At 42.2% G+C, this 24873-nt stretch overlaps 1 protein-coding gene across 3 annotated transcripts in view; it reads left to right on the forward strand.

Moving 5' to 3' along the window:
• Nucleotides 1-1495: 1495 nt before the first annotated feature.
• The window catches only part of PHIP (pleckstrin homology domain interacting protein), a 113411-nt gene continuing 90033 nt past the window's right edge, over nt 1496-24873 (forward strand). For all 3 annotated transcript variants that reach the window (XM_071741498.1, XM_071741499.1, XM_071741500.1), the window contains exons 1-6: nt 1496-1583; nt 1723-1781; nt 1943-1972; nt 2129-2188; nt 13074-13224; nt 13334-13432. In XM_071741498.1, the coding sequence (XP_071597599.1) occupies nt 1538-1583; nt 1723-1781; nt 1943-1972; nt 2129-2188; nt 13074-13224; nt 13334-13432 (445 nt within the window). In that variant the 5' untranslated portion in view covers nt 1496-1537. The remainder of the gene's footprint in view (nt 1584-1722; nt 1782-1942; nt 1973-2128; nt 2189-13073; nt 13225-13333; nt 13433-24873) is intronic.

Raw genomic sequence — 24873 nt, forward strand, 5'->3', positions numbered from 1 at the left:
GGTTACAGCACCAATCAGAAGGTTTATTCGGTATCGTCGACCTACCAAACATTAAACAAATAAATGATTTAATCGCTAATCATGCTCAGTACAATGTTGCAGCCTTTCAGGAACCTTCGGTACGTTATTGATCCGCTAGTGAATTACCTCCAGTTCAGCCATAGGTTGCAGGCATCGCCATCCCTCGCTTGTCCTCGCGTTGACAACACTCCTCCTCTTGCCATCGCTCCCAGAAGCCAAGAAGATTCGTCAGGCTGATTTGGCTGGCGGCAAGAACAATGAATAAAATCATTAATAGCTGTTTGAGGTTGTCTGCTTTTTTTTTTTTTTTTCTTTTTTTTTTTTTTCCAAAGGAAAGTTCTCAAACCGAGCACCCTGCGAGCCCGACGGCCGCAGGCAGGCACCCAGACCCCAGCAGCAGCGCTGGCCGAGGCAGCTCTGCCAAGCAACGAATACAAGCGCGTTTCGGGTTGTTTGGGGTTTCACCCCACCCCAGACCTAAACCACGAACCCAGCCCCGGGCACGATGTCGCAAGAACCAACAACGCGTGACACTGGCACTTACGCGCTAATGCCAAAGCCGCAGCGCCCCGAGGCCCCTGCCGGGCTCTGAGGGAGCCCCGGGGCCGCCGAAACCCCGCGCCCGGGAGGGGCCTGGTACGGGGGATGGGGGATCCGCGGCGGGCGGGGGGAGAAGGGCGGAGGGGTAGAGGGGGGGGATTCGAGGGGGGTGGGGAAGGGCCGGGCTTCCTCAGCCCGCCTCCCCAGCGGGGCCGCGCTCCCCGGGGGCATTTTGGCTTCGCCCGCTTCCCATTTCTGCGACACTGAAACTCGGTAACTTCCAGCCTCCCCGCCGCCGCCGCCGCGAATCGCCGCTGCCCCGCCGCGGCCCCTCCTCCCCGTAACGTCGTATCCCTCCGCGCTCCGGCCGCCCGCACCTCGCAGAGAAAGCGCCTTTCAGCTGCCAGCCCGCCGCCTTCCCGCCCACCCCGCCTCTGCCTCTCCGACATCTTCTGCCTGAGCCCGCCTGCCCGCTAATAAAGGCGTAGAGCTCGCCCTCGTCCCTTCTCCCCCTCAGCCGGGCAGCGCCGGGAACCGCGTCGGGGCGGGAGAGGGGGCAGAGGGGACCCGGCTCCCCCCCCCCTATCCCCGCCTGACCGCCCCCGCCGCCGGGGACTGAGGGGCGCGGGGGGGAGGGGGAGGGGCTGCGAGGGGCCGGGAGGGCTGAGGAGGGGGGCGCGGAGGAGGAGGAGGGGACTCTTTCTCCGGGCGGAGGGATCGCGCTCGCTCGCGCTCGCTGGCTGGCGGCGGCGGCAGCAGCAGCGGCGTTGGCGGCGGGTTGCTGTGAGTTGTTGTTTCCTCCTCCTGCCCGTGGGTTGAATGGTGGAGCCGAGACTCTTCCTGGTGAACGAACAGTGACAGCTACCGGGCGGGCGGACGCGTTTCGCTGGGCCCCGACGCTGCCGCGGGAGCGCGGCCCGATCTCCCCCCCCCCTCCCCTTTCCCCCCCCCTCCCCTCCCCGGTTTTCGCCTCGCCATGTCCGGGGACGGCGGCAGCAGGCACACGGCGGAGCTGCGAGCGGGTGAGTGCCGGGCGAGCCGCCGTGCGGGGCGGCGGGAACCGAGCGGGAGCCGGAGAGGGGCGGCGGGGTGGGGGGAAGAAAGAAAAGCCCGCGGGGAAGGGGCGAGCGCCAGTCCTCATCGCCTCTCCTCTCCCCTCAGAGCTCTACTTCCTTATCGCTCGCTTTTTGGAGGACGGACCCTGCCAGCAAGCGGCTCAGGTAGGGGATGGATGGATGGCGCCACCGGGCCTGGCGGGGAGGGGGCGGCCGGGCAGGGCGGCGCGCTCGCAGCCGCGTCCCCTTCCTTTCTCCCTTTTTTCTTTTTGTAAAACCGCTCCCCCTCTCTTGTCCCCCCCCCACCCTCTTTGTTGTTGCCGCAGGTCCTGATCCGAGAAGTCGCAGAGAAAGAGGTAAGAGGCGCCGCGCACCCGGCGCTCGCCCCGCCTGCGGCCTCCCTCCCCCTTCCCTCGCTCTCTCCCGCTTCCCCCGCCCCATCCCGGGCACTGCTGGGGGGCTCCTCGGGGGAGGGGAGCCGCTCACCGGGTGCCTTCTTCTCCCTCCCCTAGCTGCTGCCCAAGCGTACGGACTGGACGGGCAAGGAGCATCCCCGGAGCTACGAGAACCTGGTAAGAGGAGCGGCTGGGGCCGACCGCCGTGCAGCGGGCAAAGTTTTTTCTCCCCTCGCTCTCCCTGAGCAGCCCAATAAAAAAATTGAATTTCCCGCAAAAAAAAAAATACCACTTAAAAAAAAAAAAAAAGCACAACTTAGATTTTTTTTTTTAAATAAAAAAAACCCACACCAAAACAACAAAACAATCTCGCTCCTCTCCACCTTCACCTCTTCCCCCTCTCTTCCCGACCCTGAGGAGAAAACGTATAGGGGGACATGGGGGGGGTACAGGGGTGCCGGTGTCGCGGGGTAAATAACAACAACCACCGTAACGCGAGAGCCCCGGCCTGGCCGGGCTGGAAATAGCGCTACGTCATCGACGTGGTGCGGGCAGGCGGGAGCCGCGCGGGGCGGGGCGGGGCCAGCGCGCGCGGGCGGGCGGCAGTAGCGGCAGCGGCGGGAAGGCAGCGCGCGGGGGCGCTCTCCGCCGCGCCGCCCGCCCGCCCGCACAATGGCCCCGCCGCTCCGATCCCTCACGGCCCCTCCGATCCCTCACGGCCCCTCCGATCCCTCACGGCCCCTCCGATCCCTCACGGCCCCTCCGCCCCACCGGCTCCGAGGTTTGAGCCTCCCTCCCCATCGGGTCGGTTCCCTGTGGGTCCCCGCGTTGAGGCGGTTCGTGTATTTTCCTCGGTGTGCTGCTGCGGTGGTGGGGCTCTGCATCGGGGGCGGGCTGGTTTTGAGGTGTCCGTTCTGGCTCCGTGTGTGTGCCGGTAAGGTGCGTGGTGTTGGTGTTGCGTGTTTGATATACAGCGTATCAGGTGTGTAGGAATAGCTGGGCTTGCCGGGCTCGCATCACAGATTCGACTGGTGGTTTAGGGATTTGTTGCTTCTTGGTGTTTTATTTTACTTTTACTTTTCCCGCATGTGCTTTTCATCTCCGGTGAAGACTGCTGATTAAAAAAAAAAAATTATAAATCTTTGCAGTGGCGTAGTTCTTCCTAGCAGAGAGGGGCCTGGATTTATTTATTTTTAATTATTACTTCTTTGAGACCTACAGCAGTTGGGAAAACAGCAATGAAGATGTCTGAATTGTGTCTGTTTAGTGACTTGTTAGTATTGTTTCCATTACAGGTGCACTGTTATTTAGGTTCTGAATTTCTGAGTAGGATTTCAGAGGGAAACAGCCCTACTTGTAATTGTTCAAAACAAGATTCCCCCTCAGGCTTTTTGGTTGGTCATAGCAGTGCTACAGTCCAGTACTTCTGAGATTTAGACCTGTGGAGAACTTCTGAGCTCACACAAAAGGAGATAGAACAGTTCCTGCCTTTAATGCGTTTGATACTGATGGCACATAATGTTATTTATATTACAGATGTTACAGTATCAGTCATAAGTATTTATTGTAGTTGAAACAGGCTTGCCAACTGCATTAGTTTTCCGGGGAGAGAGAGGTGAATTGGTCAAAGTATTTTAATACACGTGATGTGGAAGGATTGATACAAGTTTTCTTGTTGAAGATCTCTTCTTACATACCAATAATTTTCAGTCTTCCTGAAATCAAAGGTCATATAGCAGTTCATCTGGGAATTTCAAAGCACTGGTACTTTTGCATGATATGTTATCCTATTCTTATTTTTAAGGTCGTATCACCCATTTCAAACAATAGTCAGAAGTTGCTCACTAAAACTTAACGATGAATCTTTATCTTTTAGCCTGTAAATTATAAAAAATTGAGGGTGCAGTCTTAATGTAGAATGGATTTGGGTATTTTCTATATAGTCATAATACAGATGGATAAAAGAATACAAAAAGTTGTATAAGAAGACTTCATGAGGAAAAAGTTAATTCAGACCCTATATTCCAAAAGAGATATTTTATTTGCTGGAATGCAGATAAGTACTAATTAAGTTAGAATAAGTACGTAATGACATAAAATGTACTTCTTCAAAATTTGGACTTAATCGTGGATAATTTTTTCTTGGGTTTTTTTGGAGATGTGATACTGACTAGGTTTTTTCTCTGAGTCTTCTGTTGCTAACAAAGTTTTCTTTGCTTCCTGATAAATGTTTATATGCCCTTCCCCGCTTTGTCCTCTACCTAGATCTTGGGAGGGGGAAGAATTTGGTTACTTTGTTCTTGATGTCAGCATCTCCATCCTGTCCTGTCTGCTCTTGCTTCAGTTGTCAGATTTGTGAACTTTATATTACAGTGTCCAGGTTTGTAACAGTTGGAGTGTGTGTGCAGGGTGACAGTTCTGTTTTTGTACAAAAGACGTGTTTTTCACCATGTGAAATGGTGATGTTTAAGAAATGTTAGTATCCTATGGGAAAAGTTTATTTGAATAGAGTACATTATTATGCTTCCAAAAACTTGTCTCAAACCTAATAATCTGTAGCTTTTAAGTTAAAGGCTGCTGCTGAGCAAGTTTTCTGTTTCTTAAATTATTTTAATTGACAAAAATTATTCTAGCTTTAAGATACTGACCCTTCTTTCTGAAGAAGGCATATTTTTCATGCGTTGTCACCGCTTCTCAGGATTGAATGCCTTGAGCTTTCACTAAACTTCATAGACAAGTCTGAAGGGAGAAAAGCTAAGATCTAAAAATACCAGTAAACGTAGTGTTAGGTGTCAGATTTTTACTCGAGGAGAGAATAAAAATTCTGTGTAACAGCAGATGGAGTTTAATCCCAAGCTTCTGTTTTCTTATTTGTAAAACCATGCCTTTTGTTACATGTCTGTCTAAGTGGATATCTTTTCAAGCAATTGTGATGTTCCTGCTCTTGTCCTTGTTTTGAAAACATTAATCAGGAATTATTAGAGTTAACTTTCTGTTATTAGGCTGAAATTCACAGCCTTAGGTAATTTATTTTTTAATGTAATTTGTGCAAATAATGTTAAATCCAATGCAATTTTTTGTCTTGTAAATGCCTTTAATTTTTTTTGTTTGGCCAATTAAATATTTCATTATATAGTAATACTGTGCTGTGCAGGCTTGTAATGCAAAAAAACCCCCATGACTTCAGAAATGCCATTTTACCATGTTTTGTATTAAATGATTTTTCTTATTTCAAATATTTATATATTGTGCTTTACCACAGTCAAAGATTTGTGGGATAAACCACTTGAATCTTGCTTTGAGAGTGCACTATCTTATTTTGGAATGCTAATTTTGTTTTTATTTTGTAAGTATTAAAATTTCTATTCGTGCTGTCACCAAAGACTTTCTGAGAATTGAGTCCCTGGTAGGCCACTTTCAGCCTTGGTGTACAAAGGAAGGTGGGACTCTTCAGTAACAGTTCTCAGGATGTTTTTTTTTCTTTGATGTGAGCTGCTAAAACTTAGTAAGTTTAAGCCAGGTATTTTTCTCTTCTTTTTGAAATATTACAGGTTTCTCATGACAGAAATTGAGGAGTTTTAAGAGTTAACATTAATGGCTCACTTCAGCAGAGCAAGGCAGCCAGCGAGTTGTTTATAGATTGTGGTTAAATATGTTGATTAAGTGTTGTGTAGTTGGATTTCAAAACACATTTGTTGTTGGAGCCTCCACACATGCCCTGGTGCATCATTTGACTTCAGGGTAACTTTTTTCCTGTTGCAGTTTTGCTGTGCACATAACCTGTGCTGTAATCGTGTGCCGTGAGTGAAAGCCTCGTGTTTCTGCTGCACCCTTTCTGTAGGCACGAGCGCTCATCCAAACGTGTGGTCAGGTGGACGTGGGAGCTAAACTGTACAAAAAATGAACAGCACAAAAATATCCTTTTTCAGGTAGTTCAGCTCTCTTTCTGCATTCAGCAACATGGCTCCTGCCACCACCATGAGGGAGGTGACAGGGGCACGCATGGAGGGTTTGGGGAATGGGCTGGGAGCCGCAGCTTTTGGGACCAAAGTGGAGCACAGCTGGATGAAGCTTAGTGTTAGGAGTTACCATAAGTGTTTAGAGCTACCATAGGGGGTTTGTTTTATTTGTAAGAGTATGTGTTTGTTGTTGGTTTGTTGAAGTTTTTTAAGATCTCCTAGGGTACAAGCATCATAGTGTATATGATTAGTACCAGAATGGATCTGTTCACACAATTGGTGTCTGCTCTCTTAAGTTAGAATTCAGGAGGGGTAAGGTAGGGAATTCACATCAAATGGGAAGATTGTGCATTAGTAGGCAGTATGCATTGTTGTTCTCAGCAACTGTTTATTACTGTTTAGCTCACGTTTGTCCCTTCCTCTTCTGCTGCTCACAGTTAGCTAAATGGGATTTAAAGTGAAAATGGCAAAGCTCATCTTCGGGCCATCCCGTGGTTATTTTTTTCTTTCATTTTGGTTCTGCAAAGGTATATGAAGCTACAAAAGTATCTGTGGGACTAGGACACTTAAAGTACATTGACACTGTATTTCATGTTCATGTAATACCTAACATAGTAAAGTCTTCTATGCAAGATTGAGGTTACTGCTTAATTATTCTGTTTCTTAATAAGTAACCAGATAGTAAGTTGTTTGTTCCTTCAGGAAATCTTGTGCTGTAAAGGTATTCAAAGAAGAGGGAATAAAAATAAAACTGCCATTGAATCAGAAAGCTTCATCATTATCTAGTTTTTGTTATTAACAGTATTTTGGGGAAAGTCTATACAGTGTTTTGGCAGGGTGTCTGAAACCACTGTGCTTCTTAGCAGTTGTTTTGGTGTCATTATCCGTGCTTCTGTTTAGTGATAAACTTTAAATTATTTCATTTAGTTCTAAAAGACAAGCATTTCTGTTCTACAGATGATTCCTATAGCTGGAAATGTAGGTGATGTTAGAGCCCCACTGCTCAAATGATTATGAGGAGGAGGAACACTTGTTTACGTGTGGAATATTTATTTTGTTCCACAGATAGTCAAGAGGATTAGCTAATGCAACTATTTTGTGCTAGTTGTTTCAAACTGAGAATAAGAATCATGGAGGAGGCAGAGATGGGCTAAAAAAAAAAGCATATCAAGTTTCTAAGGTGTACATTTTTGTTAAAAAACAAAAACCAAAACCAAACAACAACCAAAACAAAAAATGCAGCAGCAACAGAACTCGGCAACAGCAAAAAACATTCAACATTATGAATGAATTTAAGATTGACAAGTAAGCACTGACTAATAGATAAAATTGAATGTCTTAGTTCGTTAGGCTGAAAATACTGCTGGTGTTCATACCTTCTCATATGCTAAGTAGGAAGCTTGCAGCATGTTTATACTGAGGTTTGGGGTTTTTTATCTGCTCTGTCTCACACCTATTCAAAGCATTAAGCAGTTAAAAAACGGGTATGTTCTTGGGATGTATGGTTTCATACAGGTCTGTTTCATAGAGAAAAAGTAATCTCATATAATGAGATGATAATAATAATGATTGCGAATAATAATTGGCATTTCAAGAAATAGTGGCCAAGTGTCCATATACTTATAGCTCAAGCATAATTAGAAAGTACAAGAGAAATAAACACACTGAGGAAAATAGTTAACTCTGCAATTCTCCCTTCCTGTTATCTCTTCCCCACCACTCCAACAGAAAACCAAACAAAACAAAAAACACCACAACATAACAACACCCCAAAAAAACCCCAACCAACCAACCAAAAATGACCTGGACAGACAGGAGAGTTGGGCTGATTCCAATGGGATGAGGTTCAACAGGGCCAAGTGCCGGGTCCTGCACTTTGGCCACAACAACCCCATGGGGAGCTCCAGGCTGGGCACAGAGTGGCTGAGAGCAGCCAGACAGAAAGGGACCTGGGAGTCTGGATTGACAGGAAGCTGAACATGAGCCAGCAGTGTGCCCAGGTGGCCAAGAAGGCCAATGGCATCCTGGCCTGTATCAGGAACAGCGTGGCCAGCAGGTCCAAGGAAGGGATTCTGCCCCTGTACTCAGCCCTGGTGAGGCCACACCTCGAGTCCTGTGTCCAGTTCTGGGCCCCTCAGTTCAGGAAGGATATCGAGGTCCTGGAGCAGGTCCAAAGGAGGGCAACCAGGCTGGTGAAGGGACTCGAGCACAGATCCTATGAGGAAGGGCTGAGGGAGGTGGGGCTGTTCAGCCTGGGGAAGAGGAGGCTCAGAGGAGACCTCCTCACTCTCTACAACTCCCTGAAAGGAGGGGGTAGCCAGGGGGGGGGGTTGGTCTCTTCTCCCAAGTAGCTACAAGTTAGGGCATGGACTTAAGCTCTGCCAGGGGAGGTTTAGGTAAGATGTAAGGAAGAAATTCTTTATAGAGAGGGCGATCAGGCATTGGAATGGGCTGCCCAGGGAGGTGATGGATTGTCCAGCCCTGGAGGTTTTTAAAAAGAGACTGGATGTGGCACTCAGTGCCATGGTCTGGTAACCACAGTGGTAGTGAGTCAAGGGTTGGACTTGATCTCACAGGTCCCTTCCAACCCGGCTGATTCTGTGTGATTCTGTGGAAAAAAAAAACAACAACCTGCCCCAAATCCCCAGAAAAACATAGAGAATGGGGATGTTTCAGAGAAAAGCAATTGCACTTTATTGCAATTCTTAAATTTAAAGTGATAAGGCAGTGGCTGATGGTACAGGGTTCTCAATTAGATTGATGGTCTGATATGTACAGCAATTACTGTAATTCAATTTGAAGCTTGTTTGGGGTAATATGTTACATGGCAGAATAATTTTAGCTGAGGTTGCTGCTGGTGTTAGTGAGATTGAACTCTTGCATCTTGAAATATAGGTAGCTGACTCCCTTAGATTTTGTTGTTGAATGTCCCTGTGTAGAAATGTGTTTTTCTGAAAGATGTTTACAGTCAAACTCTTAGTTAAGCAGGTTAGCTGTTAGCATAGAGGGGAAAAAAATCAGCCCAACAACAATGCTTTTGAGAACGTTTCAGCGTGCATAGTGCTCAGAGCAGAATCCAGGACAGGGTTATATTTTACTTGATGTCTGAAGCACTGGCAGCAAATTGCTGCTTTATGTATTACAGATTTAACTAAAGAGTTGAGGTCAAAGCATGATTCTGTTAGATCTGTTAATTCTGTTCTCTGCATCCATTGTGATTCTGATGCAGAGTTATTCTGCAGAGTCATGCACAATGAAAATACTAGCACTTACACATATTTGAAAGGTAATAAAGGTTTGAATTCTCGTTCAAATTGCTGTGTAGCTGCTTGTGTATTCCCATGCTGTTTGTTTGGAGTAAGTAAAGTTAGGGTCAGTAGGTAAAGGGTGAAGTGGAAGCCAATGCTGCTTTTTCTAGAAAATATTATTTGTTCTTGTGGTTGGAAATTTCTTTACTTGCAAACACAGTTCTGATTTTCATTATAGTAATGTTTAAGAAATGTTACTGTCCTATGGGAAAAATCTATTTGAACAGAGTTCCTTATTATGCTTCCAAAAGCATGTCTTCTGTGCATTTCTGGAAGAAAAAAGCACAAGCAGCCTAAGGAGGAAAGAAACCAGCTAGAATTTCAGATAGGTGGGACCAGTGTGATAAAAATCTATGCTATTTATATACTGTTTAACATCACAGTTTTGGTGTAGGATTTTTAAATTCCTGTTTGTGGGGTTCAGTTTTCACTTGAGAGCTGTATGAATTTTCAATACTTACGCATCTTCTTTTTTTTGTTACTTAAATCTGACTTGAAAGTGGTGGTGGGTTTTTTTGTTACTTGTTTTGAGAGGAGGACAGAGGGTAGTAGGTATAATTTGTGTGGGTTCTGGTTTCTTTTTACAGTTTGTCAGCTTTAAAATTATTTCTTGGTAGGCTGCACTTTAGAACAGTCCAAATCATTTTAGCAGCCAAGTCACTTTGTGTCATTTGAATATATTAATTAAACTTACTACCTTGTTCTTTCATGAGTTATTGGTAGCACACTGTGGTTCTCTTTTCTGCTATTTTATTTTATTTTTTTTCTTCCTTTCTCGAAGGAGAGAAATCAGGACTAAGGTGAATTTCTGTTACACTCTTTTCTTTTGTGATTTCTACTGTAATGCTTGTAGTCACACATAGAAATTGGCACTGGAAGAGATTTCCTGGGTGGTTGGTTGATGCCTCAAGCTTGTTGGTGCTTGAGGCATTTAGACAATGCCCTTAATAACATGCTTTAAGTTTTGATAGGCCCTGAAATGTTCAGGGAGTTGGACTAGGTCATGATTGTAGGTCTCATTCAACTGTAACTTTATTAATATTGTTATGATTAATATTTTTTTCTGATGGAGCAGAAGGTGTTTCATTGGGAGAAAACTTACAAGATAGACTATTTAAAATAAGTTGTTTCATTTACACCATTTACTTTCTAGGAGGAGAAAGGGAAAGAAGTCCAAATAAAACCTCTAATGAAGTAAGAGGTTTTTTTCCCTAGCAGATTTTATGGTGAAATGAAGTTTACTTTTTTATTTTTACAAGTTTCTTCAGTGTACAGCTCATGTTTATAGTTAAATAAGTTTGTTAATAAGCTGGTTGCAAATGCTGCATGGTAGTGAACAATGATTATTCAGATGATGCTGTGTAGAAGGATCACAAAACTACTGGGTAACGTGGCATAAAAAGCTGTTTTCATACAAATGGTCCTAAATGTGAAGAGACTGTAGCGTGGGTTTAAGGTATATATTAAGATCTTTAATAGGTGTGATCAAGAATAATACAAATAGATCCCTCTTTTCAAAATGTTTGCTTTAAAAACTGAAGAAGGAATTGAGCCTGCCTAGTTTCTGCTAAAATGAAAAAGTGAGCACATGGCTTATGACAAATCATGAGAAATATGACTCAAAGATGTCAACTAACTTTAGTTTTGTGATGTGTCAACGCTGATTTGCCTAATTTACTTCAGATTTTGTGCATTTGTGAGGATGTATAAAACTGAAGGGTCTTAAGCAGGACAGAACAAGAGCTGTATTGCAAATGTAGTTCTAGTATTTGTGGCTGAACAAAAACAGCACTAATTATTAATATTTGTGAGGTAAGTTCAGATTCTGGAGATGTGAAGTTTGGTTTCAGAGAGAATTGTTCAAAGGACAGTATTTCTCAAGTTTTTGCACTCCTTTTGATAGGAATGGAGGAGAACGGAGGTGACAGAAGTGGATCAGGGCTGTTGATAGCAGAAACTCTGGCTTTGTGTGTTCTGATTTTAGGGCTCTCAAGCATGTGTCTTGAGTATGATTTATCCTTTAAGTAGAAAAAGCAAGTTTTACTTGCATGTTAATGATAAAGAAAAATGAATCAGACTAGCTAGTTCTTAACTCAGTGAGTTATTTTTTGCACACTCCTCTATCAGGATGACTGGTGATATGTAATGTAGTAATTTTAAATTAACTAATCCGTACAATCAACTGTAAATTTGTGAAAATAAATAATTTCTAAATTTTTTTTTTTTTTTTAGAAAAGCCCCTTTTTAATTGTGAATTTTGCAAGTCATTTTAACTTTCAGGCAGTCAGACTCATACAGCTTGCAAGGCTTTCTGCAAGTGTCATGTAATTCAGAGAAGGAAAGCCCTACTTAGCTGGAAACAGCTAAACATCTGCTGCCGATGGGAAGTAGTGAATGAATTCCTTATTTTGCTTTGCTTGCTTTGCAGCTTTTGCTCGATGCATTTAGTCTATTTCAACACACAACCTTTTGCTCTTTTACCCTCCTGGTTCTCTCCCCCATTCCACTGTGGGGGAGTGAGTGAGCGAGTGTGGGGCTGAGGGGTAAACCACGACTGGAGCAAACTTTCCCTCCTTCAGGCGAGGGTTGTGTTGTTGTGGGAAAGCCTGGGTTTCAGACATCAGTACTCTGATAACAAGCTGCTAGAACACAGGAAGCAAGTACAGTGCGTCAGCAAGATGGGAGCACATTTGATAAAGAATGAGGTGTGTTCCTGTTAACTGAGTGTAATACAGAAGCATCATTCTGCCTAAAACGTCAGTCACGGCTGTCTCTAGTTGCAGAATAACAAAACATCACATGCTTTTATTGGAATACTTTTTTTCTCCTTTCTTGTATAAAAGCCGTGAAGATGAATTTCAGGCTGGAAAGAGAGGATAAAACTACTACATGCCAAATCCTGTACAAGAAGTGAATAAAATTTAGTTTCTTAATTTTATTCTTTGGAATTTTCTTTGTTATGCTACAAGCTGACAATAGCTTATGCATTTAAAAAATGCTATTTCTTAACAGAAAGCCTTATTTTAACAGGATTTTGCTCTTGTCATACATTTCAGAGCACTTTTTCCTTGTTATATAAGATGGTCTTCTCTACAACTACAGGAGCTCAAAAGAATTAACTAGTTTTTAATACTGGTTCAACATATTTATAAGCAAGTGGTGAGAAGATCTGCTGTGATAGTAGGAGCTTCTTTGAAAAAAATGATCAGTTGAAAAACTGATGATGTTTTTGCCCCAATAGAGAATCATGTATACCAATTTTAAAGTTGAATTATTTAAGCCAACATTTTTCTTAGAAAAATGTAAAAAAAAAAAAATTATCTGTGGAACCTCAAAAAGGTCTTGTAGCTTATGTGAGTTAAGGCAGAATGTTTGGCATTGTCTTCTACAAAGCTATGTTACTTATTTGGTATATTTGAATCTTCTAGGAATTCTTTAGATGTTACTGTCCTAGCAATCTTTGTCCCTTCTTTGTCTTACAGTAACTTAAATTGACCAGTATAGTATATTGATTTTTTTTACAGTTTTTCACTGTGATTATAAAGAAGCTTATTAGGCTATGATGTGTTGTGCCTTAAAGTTAGAAAGCAGTAAATACCAACAGTTCTCTGCACAAAGTGTTATTAGGACCAGCTAGAATGAATTACTGTGTTTAAAGGTCATTATTTGTTTTTATCTTTACTATAGTGTAATTTTCTTATGAATTTGTGTAACAGTCTGGGCAAAAATAAACCAGTATTTCTTAAGAAAAAATTGTTCTTAATCAAATTTTGTGTTTGCTCTTTCATATAATAGGTGAAATATTACAGACACTTGGCACCTGATCACTTGCTTCAAATATGCCATCGACTTGGACCACTTCTAGAACAAGAAATTCCGCAAAGTGTCCCTGGAGTGCAGACATTATTAGGAGCTGGCAGACAGTCTTTGCTTCGTACAAACAAAAGTATGAACATTTTATGAGAATCTTGAGAGTTCTTGGTATTTGATGCCTTTTCGGCATTTTTCCGTGAAAAAATGCTTGCCTACATTTTTTGGGTAATTTTTTTAAACAGGTTGCAAACATGTTGTATGGAAGGGATCTGCTCTTGCTGCACTACATTGTGGGAGGCCTCCAGAGTCCCCAGTAAATTATGGCAGTCCACCTAGTATAGGTAAGTCAATTTTATTCTGGCATTGCCATTCAATACCTTTCAGGGTGACTGACTTACTGTGATCATGAGAGCTAAATAGTAGTTGTTGTTAATATTTGTCCTTGTTTGTGTCATGTCCCTTACCTTCAGTGCTACTTTTGTTAAGATGTTGCATTGTCATATTTACTACTTGAACGTGGGGAAAGAAATGGGTATTATAAAATGCCCATAAACTAGCTCTGCTCTGAAGCTGATTTTTTTGCCTTTGAAATATGACATGGAATGAAATAAATTTCAACAGCGGATGTGTGCAAATTAACACCTTATTCTTAAGCGTGTGGTAAAGCTGATGGTAGATAAATAGTTTGTACTATATAACACATCTAAAGGCAGGATAGCATGGCCTGCATCCATTGCTGGGAGAAGTCATGTAGACTGACAGTGGCTTTCTTTGGAAAGACCTCAGTATTTTGTAGCAGTTACTCTTTCTGCTCTCTGGTCCATTCAGTGATTTTGTAGCTGTGTTTTAGTTTGCTCTGCTATATAACAAAGTGTGTTACATTAGTTGGCCTGGTTGTTTAGTTTTTTTCCTTTTTTAAAACTCATTTGGCCACTAAAACATGTGCATTAGCTTTCAACCTTTTAACAAGGAAATAATGTTTTTTTAATGGTTAGAAGAATCAAGATGTATGGTGTTTTTGGAGATTCTTTTCAGGAGCACGCTTTTTCTTTCATCATGGATAACAAAATGTGCTAAATCACTTGAATCTTTTCTAGTCATGTCCGTGATAGAGGGGGGAAGATCAAAACCAAATCGCCAGTATGGATTATTCTAAAATAGTAGTGGTTTGTACCAAAATGGTATTTGCAGATAGATGTGCAGTATTGGATCAGAGTGGGCAGAGAATGTCTAATAGATGGGTTCATGATTAGTTGCAGCAGCTGCAAAACCAAAGTTTTTTGTCTTGGCAAAAAAGAAAAGAGTGAAGATGTATTGCAGGAACTATTGAGTAACAATGTGCAAATACATAGCCAGGTGCTTTTTCCAACAGAGACATTTTTAATGTGGTAACTTGCTGTTTTCAGTCTTTAAATTTTTTTTGAAGGCTATTGGTAGCCTGTAAGTTTTTCATTAATTGAGAAATATATAATTGAGAAAGCTTGATTCAGGCTATTTATATTATTTCTAATGTTGAAGAAACTCAAAATCAAATCTCAAAATGCACACCATTATACTTCACCTGGAGAATTACATCTCTCTCTTCACAGCAGAAGCACACAACAGATAAGAAGCTCTTAGTGTGAGCACAGCCGATTTTTACTTGGTTAGATGGCAGTTTTTTGTGTCCTGGGAGCTCTTTAATTTTAAAGCATAGGTTGCATTCTTTCTGTGATATTTCTGTTGATGCTTGGAATTATAGGATGAGAACATTGTTTTGCTGGTGTTTAGAGCTAAGTTTTCACAGCTTTTTTAGCTAGGATGTGTATAGCTACGTGATTCACATCAACCCTTGTGTAATGCCTGCATCCATTCAGAAAGGTTTTGTTTAGAGCTGTTATTCTGACATTTTTGTAGAGAATTGTTTCTATGTTGTGCTCTAGATGTGGGGGAGCTTGTTGCTGAGTAGAATAATTCCCCTCCTGAGTGGCTGTGCATTGGCTTGAAGATTGTAAACTTGGAAAATCTTGGGCTAGTTTAGCAGCTGTTCCTACAAGGTGACAGTAGGACTGTGCTTTTTAATAGCTCAGATTTCTTTAGTGGTTGCCTTAGCTTGTCCTTTACTTGGCAGTGTATTTTAAAACATGTTGGAGAAATGAGAGTGGAAGAGGACTGTCATTGTCTTGCAGCTTGTTCCATGGCATGCAGTTATTAAAGGGAGAAAGACCATTGTATGAAATCCGTGGTAGCTGGAGTTCAAAGAAAGTAAGAGTTGCTGTGGTAGTGGAATTAAATGTTAAAAAAACAACTTTCAGACTATTCTAGGCAAGAACAAGTTAGGCTTGCTAAATAAATGCTATTTTTATTGAACCTTCTGCAAAGCACTGAATATTTACAAAATTACTGTTATTTCAACATACCACTTTTTAAATTGCCAATAATTTCCTTTTCCAAACATTGAATAAGTGCTGGTAACTGAATGTTTTCAACTGCAAAGTGTATTTGGATTTTTTTGATGTCTGGTTCAGAGCTGTATGTTAAAACATTTGGTTTTCATTTATCCTCTTCAAGTCTGATCTTCTCAATGAAATTCTGAACTGGAATGACACTTCTTTTATAAATTGAACTAGAAAATTTCATTCTCTTTCCTTAAATAACTTCTCCATTTCCCTCAGGAAGGCTGTATTTTTATGTAGCTGCTCAACAAAAAAATAAATTTGGAACAGATTATTCTTTAGGCTGTATGTATTTCAGGTGGAGAATTTAGTAACAGTTGAGCAACAGAAAAGATACTGTAGTGATACTGTAGTCTTTCCATCTTGTCTAGGAAAATTTAATTTGCATTTCATTGAGCATCCAGCAATACTCATTAATTTCCTGCCCTTATGAACCAATGTGATTGGGATGGTGATGGGATATTCTTAAGAACTAAATTGTTATGTGCATTTTGCTAGCTGCCTTGTAGTAAGCTGGTTTACATACAATTAAAACACATCTGTATTTCTCCAGAAAAATACAGAACATCTGTAAAACACTATAAAGAGAAACAAAACTTGAATGCAGAATAATCTTGATCCAGTTGCTGTCAGTTGTGCAACATATTTTATAAAAAGTTGAAGCCTTTACTGAAGGACAAGAGCTATGTCATATTCTTATTTATTTTGTTAAAGGTCTCTTCTTGGATCTTTGAAGTTTCTGCTTGGAAGCAGAGAAATCTTTTTTTTATTATTATTTTTTAGTGATTTTTCAGTTACTGCTAAAAAAGTACAGAATGAAAACATAAGGCTTTGAGACCTTTGAATTCACAGCCCTTGAGAAAGCTGGTCACTCAGGTGTTCAGGACCTGAATGAGGCAGACAGGCAGAAGGTTTTTCCTGACCAGTTAATACATCTTCCTTTCAAAACCAGTATTCGTGGTCTCAGAAAAAGTTCCTCAAGAAAAGTTCTGAGGGATTTTTCATTTTCTCACAGTTTTTGTATTGAATGATGCTGCTGGTTTGGCTGTAAAGAGAATGTGAGGTTCTGACAATGGTATAGAAGCCTGTTAGAAATAAATACTTTAGGCCTAAAACCTAACCTAAGAGCACTTAGGGAGTGTAACTATATTGTGCTGTCAATTACAGTAAAAACCAAAAAGGGAAGACCACTTTATGTTAAAGGGTCTCTGTAAAAGTAACACCTTGTTACACATGTTTGCTCAAGTCTTAAGTCCGTGACTTCTTGTTATGCAGCAGAATATGCTATAGGAGTCATAGGGTACTTTGAGAAAAATGCAAACAGAACAAATACTTAGTGAAAGCAAATGAGATTGCATTGAAGTCATGTAGCAGTTTGGGAATGCTTGAGATTGTATAGCTTTCATCTGTTTTTACTTTCTACCTTTCCAGGCATCTCACCTTCCACCTCTTTGAATTAGTAAGGGTTGGCAGTTAATTTCATTGAACAAATTATTGTAAAATAATAGAACTTGTATATTTCCAGAAATGCTGTAGTGAGGAGTCAGTATGCTTTTTCCTTTGTGAAATGCAGAGAGGCAAGTTCTGGCTTGATTGGTTTGCTAGCTGAACTAACCACTTGGTTGATATCCAGTTTATGCAAGTAAAGTGACTTGGAGTATTGCAGAGAGTTTAGAAGTTGGATACAAAAAGATAGGAAAGTCCAAATCAATTCAAGCTCCTTTTTTGATCTTGGACATCTTTAAGGATGTGGGGAAAAAAACCCAACAGTGCAAACTTGAGTTCTTGATACATTTAATCTTATTAGCTGAAAAGAGTAGTCTTGCTGTCTTCTTTTTATTGTTATTTTTAACAACTCTGAATGCCTTGGTATTCCTTAAAGGTGTGTCTAACTTATCAAGTTATGAAACTCAGTATGGGTAAGAGTTGTAAGTGAAGTATATTCTTCAGATGTCCTTCCAGGTTTCCTCTGAATTTGGTTATTTTTGTGTGAATGGAAGGGGAATGAAGGTGGATTCTGTTCTTCAGAATTGAACTTCAATTAGTTAAATACAACTCCAAAAAGGAAGAAAGTGAAAGATAAGCCACAGTTATTTTTTTATGTGGACTTTTTTAGAAATGTAACTTATACTTAGTACAAAGTTAAATTTTATTTTTCACTGTCCAGTGGAGAAGCAGATTAGTGTCCCCCATTCTTAAGGCATATTTCACATTTCAAGATAAGACCATGTAAGTAAGATGATGAAACTGGTCACTGATAAAACTAAAATTAGAAAGCTGGTATAGCTGATACGGCCAAATCTTTCAGATCTATGAATTTATCTTCATTTTCAGTTTGCTGTTTTTTGCTGAGCTGCTTATTCTGTTTTCAGCAGGGAGTGAGTTAAAGGCATTCAGCTGGTGTCTGTTGCATGCCTTTTGTCTGGGAGAAAAGACCTGGAAAAGCTGCTATGTGCTCCTTGGTCTGGGTCTCCACTGGCAATACCAACCTTCAAAAGTTTCAGGCCCTGGAGATAAGGGGGAAGGTCTGGAGCATGGAAGACTTTCCCTTGCTAAAGGAGGGTCAGTTTAGGCAATGTTCAAACTTTATATAAGTCCATGGATCCTGATAGGATATATCCTTGGGTAATGAAGGCTTTGGCTTATGCCATTGCAGGGACATACTTGGTTATCTTTGAAATGCTTATAGTGGTCATGGAATCTTCCTAAGGACTTGAACAAATGTCAGTCCAGTTTCAGTAGGGCAAGAAGAGAGACACTGCAGAACTTCTAGCTTCAATCCTTGGCCAAGTGATGAAGCAAATACTCCTGGAAGCCAACATACAAGAATATGGTAGAGGGTAGTTGGCTTTGATCAATGAGGGGAAGGTCATGCCTGACTAGCCTGATAGCCTTTTAAATGAGAAGAGTGGCTTAGAGGATGAGGGGACAATGATAAATGTTATCCTGGCTTCAACAAGGCTTTCTGAACTGGTTCCCATAACATTCTCACTGACAGACTGATAGGATATAAGCAGAATTATGGTGCCCAAATGGTTGTGATGAGCATAATGAATTCCAGTGACTGGGATAAGGGCCATCCATTAGTGGTGTACTTCCAAGGGCTGGTATCAGAGCCACTATTGGTCAGCATGTTATCTTCAGTGATAAAACACCAAGTTTTTTAGACAGTGCAAAACTAGAAGAAGTGATTGTTGGATCAAATGATCCATGCTGCAATTCAGGCTGCAGAAATCAGTCAACAGGAATCTAATGAAGTTCCACAAAGGGAAGTGCAGAAGTCTTGCTCCTGAGGAGGATTAACCTCGTGCATGAGTGGATACTGGGGGCTCACCAGCTGGAAAGCAGCTTTGTAGAAAAGACTGGCTGTCCTGGTATCAAACATGCCAGACATTGAGTCTGCACTGTGCTCTTGCACTAAAGAAAATAATCCTATGACTGGAGTGCTGGAATGGAAGGATGGAGGCTCTTTAGGAAGGAAAGGAAGGAGACATGAGGGAGTGTCACCCTCTTTGTCAGCATCCATCTGGAGTGTGTGTAGCTCTGCCAGGGGATGGATGAGGAGCCCGCTGAGAGCTTATCAGTCAGGATTAAAAGGAGGACAGGGGACTTGAAAGTAGGGGTCTGCTACAGGCCACTGCACCAGGAAAACTGAGCAGATGAGGCCTTCTGTAGGCACATGGGAGTAGCCTCCGATTCACAAGTCTGGGTCCTTGTGGGGGACTTCAGCCACCTCAATATTTGTTGGGATGGATTGCACAGCAGCAATCCAGGAGGTTCCTGGAATGCATTCATAACTATTTTCTCCAAGTGATAGAGGAGCCAGTGAGGAGCAGTGCTGTGCTGGAGCTTGTCACCAATAAGGAGGAGCTGGTGGGGAATGTGAAACTCAGGGACAGCCTTGGCTGCAGTGACCTTGAAATGGTGGAGCTCAGGATCCTTAAGGCAGCGAGGTCAGTACACTGAAAGCTTGTTACTCTGGACTTCAGCAGAACAGACTTTGGCCTCTTTAGGGAGCTGTTTGGTAGAATACCATGGGATAAAGCCCTGGGGTAAAAGGAGCCCAAGAATGCTACTTAATATTCAAGGATCAGCTCCATCAAGCTCAGGAGCGATGTATCCCAAGAAAGAGGAAGTCAGGCAGAAATGCCAGGTCTGTGGAGGCTGGAAGCAAGGGCAGGTAGCTTGGGAGGAATATGAGAAATTATCTGAGCAGCCACATCAGGAAACCTAAAGCTCTGGCAGAATTAAATACGGACAGGGGCATAAGGGCAACAGAAAAAGCTTCTTGTCTAGGTATGTCAGTGATAAAAGGAAGACTAGGGAAAATATGGAAGGAAATGGGAGACCTCTCTGGAAGGAAATGGGAGACCTGGTTAGTTGGAATGTGGAGAAGGCCAAGATATTCAATGACTTTTTTGCCTCAGTCTTCACTGGCAGAGGCTGTAGCTACACCACACAAGCTACAGAAAGGAAAGGCAGGGACTGTGAGGAATGAAGAACCGCCCACAGTTGGGGGTGGATCAGGTTCAAGACTGTCTGAAGAACCTGAAGTTGCACAAGTCCATGGAATCTGATGAGATGCATCCATGGGTCCTGAGGGAACTGACAGATGAAGTTGCAAAGCTGCTTTGCATAGTATTTGAAAAGTCATGCCAGTCTGGTGAAGTTCCAGCTGACTAGAAATGGGGAAAAAAACCTCAATTTTTTAAAAGGGGGAAGAAGACCTGGGGTACTTCAGGCCAGACAGTCTACCTTGCCCCTGGCAAGATCAAGGAGCAGATCCTCCTGAAAACTATGCTAAGGCACATGGAAAATGAGAGGGTTGGTTACAGCTAACGTGGCTTCACTAAGGGTGACTTGTGCCTGACAGATTTTGTGGTATTCTGTGATGGGGTTACAGCATTGGTTGACAAAGGAAGAGCAACTGATGTCATCTACCTGGAGCTGTGCAAAGCATGTGATACTGTCCTGCATGAAAACCTTATCTCTAGAGAGAGATGGCATTGGCTGAATGGTTGCATTCAGAGAGTCGTGGTCAACAGCAAAATGTCCAAGTGGAGAGCAGTGCTGAGTGGCATTCCTCAAGAGTCAGTATGGGAACAGGTGATATTTAACATTATTGTCAGGGACATGGACAGGGGAATTGAGTGTCCCTTCTGCAAGTGAAGTGACAGCACCGAGCTGTGGGGCCAGCATGCTGGAGGGGTGGGAGGCCACCCAGAGAGACCTTGACAGGCTTGGGAGGTGGGCCTGTACAAACTGCATGAAGTTGACTAAGGCCAATCGTGGGGTCCTCCACATGGGTCAAAGCACAAATACAGGCTGGGCAGAGGATGTGTGCCTGGAGAAGTACTTGGTGTTGGTTGATGAGAAGCTCAACATGAGGCAGCAGTGTGTGCTAACAGCCCAGAAAGCCAGTTGTATCCTGGGCTCCATCAAAAGAAGCATGGCCAGCAGGCTGAAGGAGGTGGTTCTGCCCCTCTACTCAAATGAGACCCACTTGGAGTACTGTGTCTCACTGTGGAGCCCCCAACACAAGAAGGACATGGAGCTGTTGGAGCGAGTCCAGAGGAGGGCCATGATGATGATCAGAGGGCTGGAGCAGCTCTCCTACAAAGACAGGTTGAGATGATTGGGGGTTTTCAGCCTGGAGAAGGCTCCAGGGAGAACTTCAAGTGGCCTTTCCATACCTGAAGGGGCCTACAAGAAAGCTGGAGAGGGATCTTTTACAAGGGTATGTACTGATAGCATAAGAGGTGATGGCTTTAAGCTGAAAGTGGATAGATTTAATGAGATACTAGGAAGAAATTCTTCAGTGTGAGGGTGATGAGACACTGTGGAACAGGTTGCCCACAGAGATTGTGGATGCCCTATCATTGAAGGTGTTGAAGGCCAGATTGGATAGGACATTGAGCAGCCTGGTCTAGTGGAAGATGTCTCTGCCCATGGTAGGGGGATATTACTAGATGATCTTTAAGGTCCCTTCCAACCCAAACAGTGCTGTGAAAACGAGGTAGCAGGAGGCTGTGTGTTGCCGTTAGGTTGAGGGTGTTCTCCTCTGCTAAGCACAGGTGAGATCACACCTGTGGGATGTTTCCAGCTCTGGGCTCCTTAAAACAAGACAGACATGGACAGACTAGAGCTATTCTAGCAAAGGACTGGGAAGTTCAGAACAGATTGAGATGTCTGTCAAAAAGGAGAGCCAAGAGAGCTGCCATTGTTTAATGTTGAGAAGAGAAACGCCAGGGGGAGGATGAGGTGGTCTTATCAGTGAGTTTAAACCTGAATAGGGCAGTGTGATGAAGATGGAGCCAACCTCTTCTCACTGGTGTTTCCTGGCAGGACAGAGGCCGTGGACTGAGATAGAGGAAATTCAATTTGAACATGGAAAAAAAGAATCATCTGGGGGTGATAAGAGCTCTGGCACAGGTTGCACAGAGAGGTTACAAAGTCCATCCTTTGAGATATTAAAAATCTGACTGGACACAACTCTGAGTAGCCTTCTCTAGCTGACCCTGCTTGGGGGGGTGGAAGTTGGACTAGGCAGTCTCTAGAGGTTCCTTTCCACCTCAGCCATTCTGTGATAGCAGAACATTTCAGTCTGAGGCTACTCATCTTGTGTGAAGATGAGCTCTGTTACCTAAAAACTAGAAGTAATTTCATTTTATTTGGAAAAAAGTTGTTTAAAAATTTGGTTGCAACTTAAATGAGAAAATATATGTCAAAGTGTTTTTTACATGTTCAAATCATCAACTGGGTATGTTGCTTTCCTCAGGCCCTGGTTTCTGCTGGTCATTTAGCTTCATTATGAAATACGGAGAATCCTGATTTTGAAACTAAAATGTCATTTGGAATTAAGTGGTGGATTGTCATAGTGTGTTGCACAAGGACTACTTGGCAACATTTGCTTTTTTGTTTGTTTTAAGGTTTATCTTAAAAGCAGGAACTCGTGTGTGTAGTAGATAGGCATGTAAAGCTAAACTAATTTTAATTTCTGTAGTTGGCCAGGCTTTGGATGAATGTTCTTTTTGTGCAGTGTCCACTTCATAGTGCATTCCCAGCAAGGAGCAGGCATACTGCTCTGTTGTTTTCTTCTCTTTTCCTTCCAAGTTGTTAATTCTATCCATGTTGGTTGACTGTGCTTTCTGTCCCTTCTTGGGATCAAGTCTTGTCATCCTCCTTCCCCTTATTTATGGTTTGTGGCTTCCACTGCAGCTGCTTAACTGCTTGCACCTTATCACTCTTCCTGTGATTAACACCTTTAAGTGAAGACAGGGAACTGCTAATATGGCTAAAATGAGAGATATTAGACTTTTTGTCACAGGGGTTTCTAAAATGGCTTTATTTCAAATGCAGTTAAAATCAAACTAAAAGAAGACCCCATAAGACCTGACAAGCATTGATGCTAGATACAGGCAACAATCTTTAAAAAACCAAAAGCCTATAATTAGAACCAAGGCATTACTATTAACAGTTGATAACCTTTCTCATCTTGGCTTGCACCAGGAAAATCAATTTTATCACTTAGCTGCAGGATTTGAGACATAGCTATTTTTAATTCTCACCTGTACTCTGGAGGAGAAGAATATGCTGTTGTGCTAACAAAGTTTGCAGGTGACACACTGAAGTCCTCAGTGTTTGTAATAAAAAGTGGGAATTGGTCGATTAAAGAAATTAAGCTGGATCGCTTGGTGAAGTCAATGAGAATAAATAAAAATGTAATTAAATGGAAGGGCATATTGAAGAACCAATAGTGGATGTGAGAATTTAGTTCAAAACAGCAGTTTCAAAGCAAAAACAGTTTTGGAAGTTTTTTAAAATAATATATTTATGGACAGTGTTTAAACCTGTGGGGAGTTGATGCTTGCCTTCCCTCCCGCCCCTCTGGCCCATTGCATGATCTTGGCATAAAATTTTCTTCCCATAGAATGTAAGGCTTTTTTCATGTCAAATCACTTTCTAATTAACTTTATTTTTAATGAATTTGGGGATTTTTGTCTGGTTTAAATTTTGATCAAGGCTGCAGCATGAAAGAGATCCTGGTTAGTTTTCTTGTCTATGGTATCACAGTGTCACCTCTTATTTCCTCCAGTAGGATGACTGTTAATGAACAAAGTGCTTTCCACCTCTTGAGTTCCCCAGGGATTTGTGTAGTAGCAAGTTGCCTATTGCCACTTCATATGTGTGAAAATCATCAGAAATATTTAGGCTTAGGTTCTGTTAAATTTAGTCTTCTGCAGTAATTTAAAACCAACCAGCCAAACAAACTCACCCAAAGACCACGTGCTTGGAATTTATCTCAAGTATTTCGAAAAGGTTTTTCCTAGGTTCAGAGGTGTATTTAAAATTACATTTTATTCATGGATTGTCTTATACTAAAGAGCCCACTTACAGTTCTGATTTATGGACAGAACATCTCATCAAATAAAACTTTTATTTAAGCTTTTTTGCATTTTGTGAGCTATAGTTTCATTTGATAAAGGCATTGGTAGAAGCTGATGTACAACTGTCCCATTTTACATTAATAGAAAACAAATGGTAACTTCTGAGTGGGTCAGGGCTATTGAGTAAACTCACTGTGGTCGTGACAAAGACCTTTTGATCAAAACACAAGTTTGTGTTTATTTGTGGTTGTGGTTTTTTTTTTTTTTTGTTTGGAGGTTGACTTTTGATGTGGGTTGGGTTGTTGTGATTTTTGTTTGTTTGGGGTTTTTTTGTTTGTTTTACTTTTGTTTTGCTTTCAACTTCAGGATGATTTTTCAGAAACAAAATAGATCTATCTTGTGATTGTACTAATCCTGGTTTCCTGCTGTTCTAAAGTAGACTGTTGCCAAGGAAAAGCTTTGTCATGAAGCAAGTGCAGCTGCATCTTGTATAAGGGGTTAAGAGGATCTAGACAGTAGTGGTGCATTTACTAAAAGTGCCTTGCTTCACAGATAACTGACCCTTCAGATAACTTTCCCCTTCAGAGAGCATCTTGAACTGGTAGAACTTCCTTGAATCTTGGACTACATAGGCAGTTAACAGAAAGGTTTCAGGGTTGTTCTGATGTCCTGAGGCCAAGGGCTTGGCAGTGGTCCATACCACTAAGTGCTTTTGGTCCTCATATAGTAGCTATGATACAGTTTGCATATTTAATGCATATTTAACCTGTGCTGACTCATGAACCAGTGTCTGGTTGGTCTGGGCCAAAAGCAAGCAATGGGAAAAGTTTGTAGCTATTTCACCATTGAAGGTAGGGAGTGAACATGGTTCACCTGCCCTGGTTCCCCTCAGCTCATTAGTACAGGTGTAGCCTTGGTCACCTATAAAGAACACCTAACCAGAGTAGTAATGAAAAGTAT

The sequence above is a fragment of the Heliangelus exortis genome, chromosome 3, assembly GCF_036169615.1.
Source record: "Heliangelus exortis chromosome 3, bHelExo1.hap1, whole genome shotgun sequence".
Lineage (NCBI taxonomy): Eukaryota > Metazoa > Chordata > Aves > Apodiformes > Trochilidae > Heliangelus > Heliangelus exortis.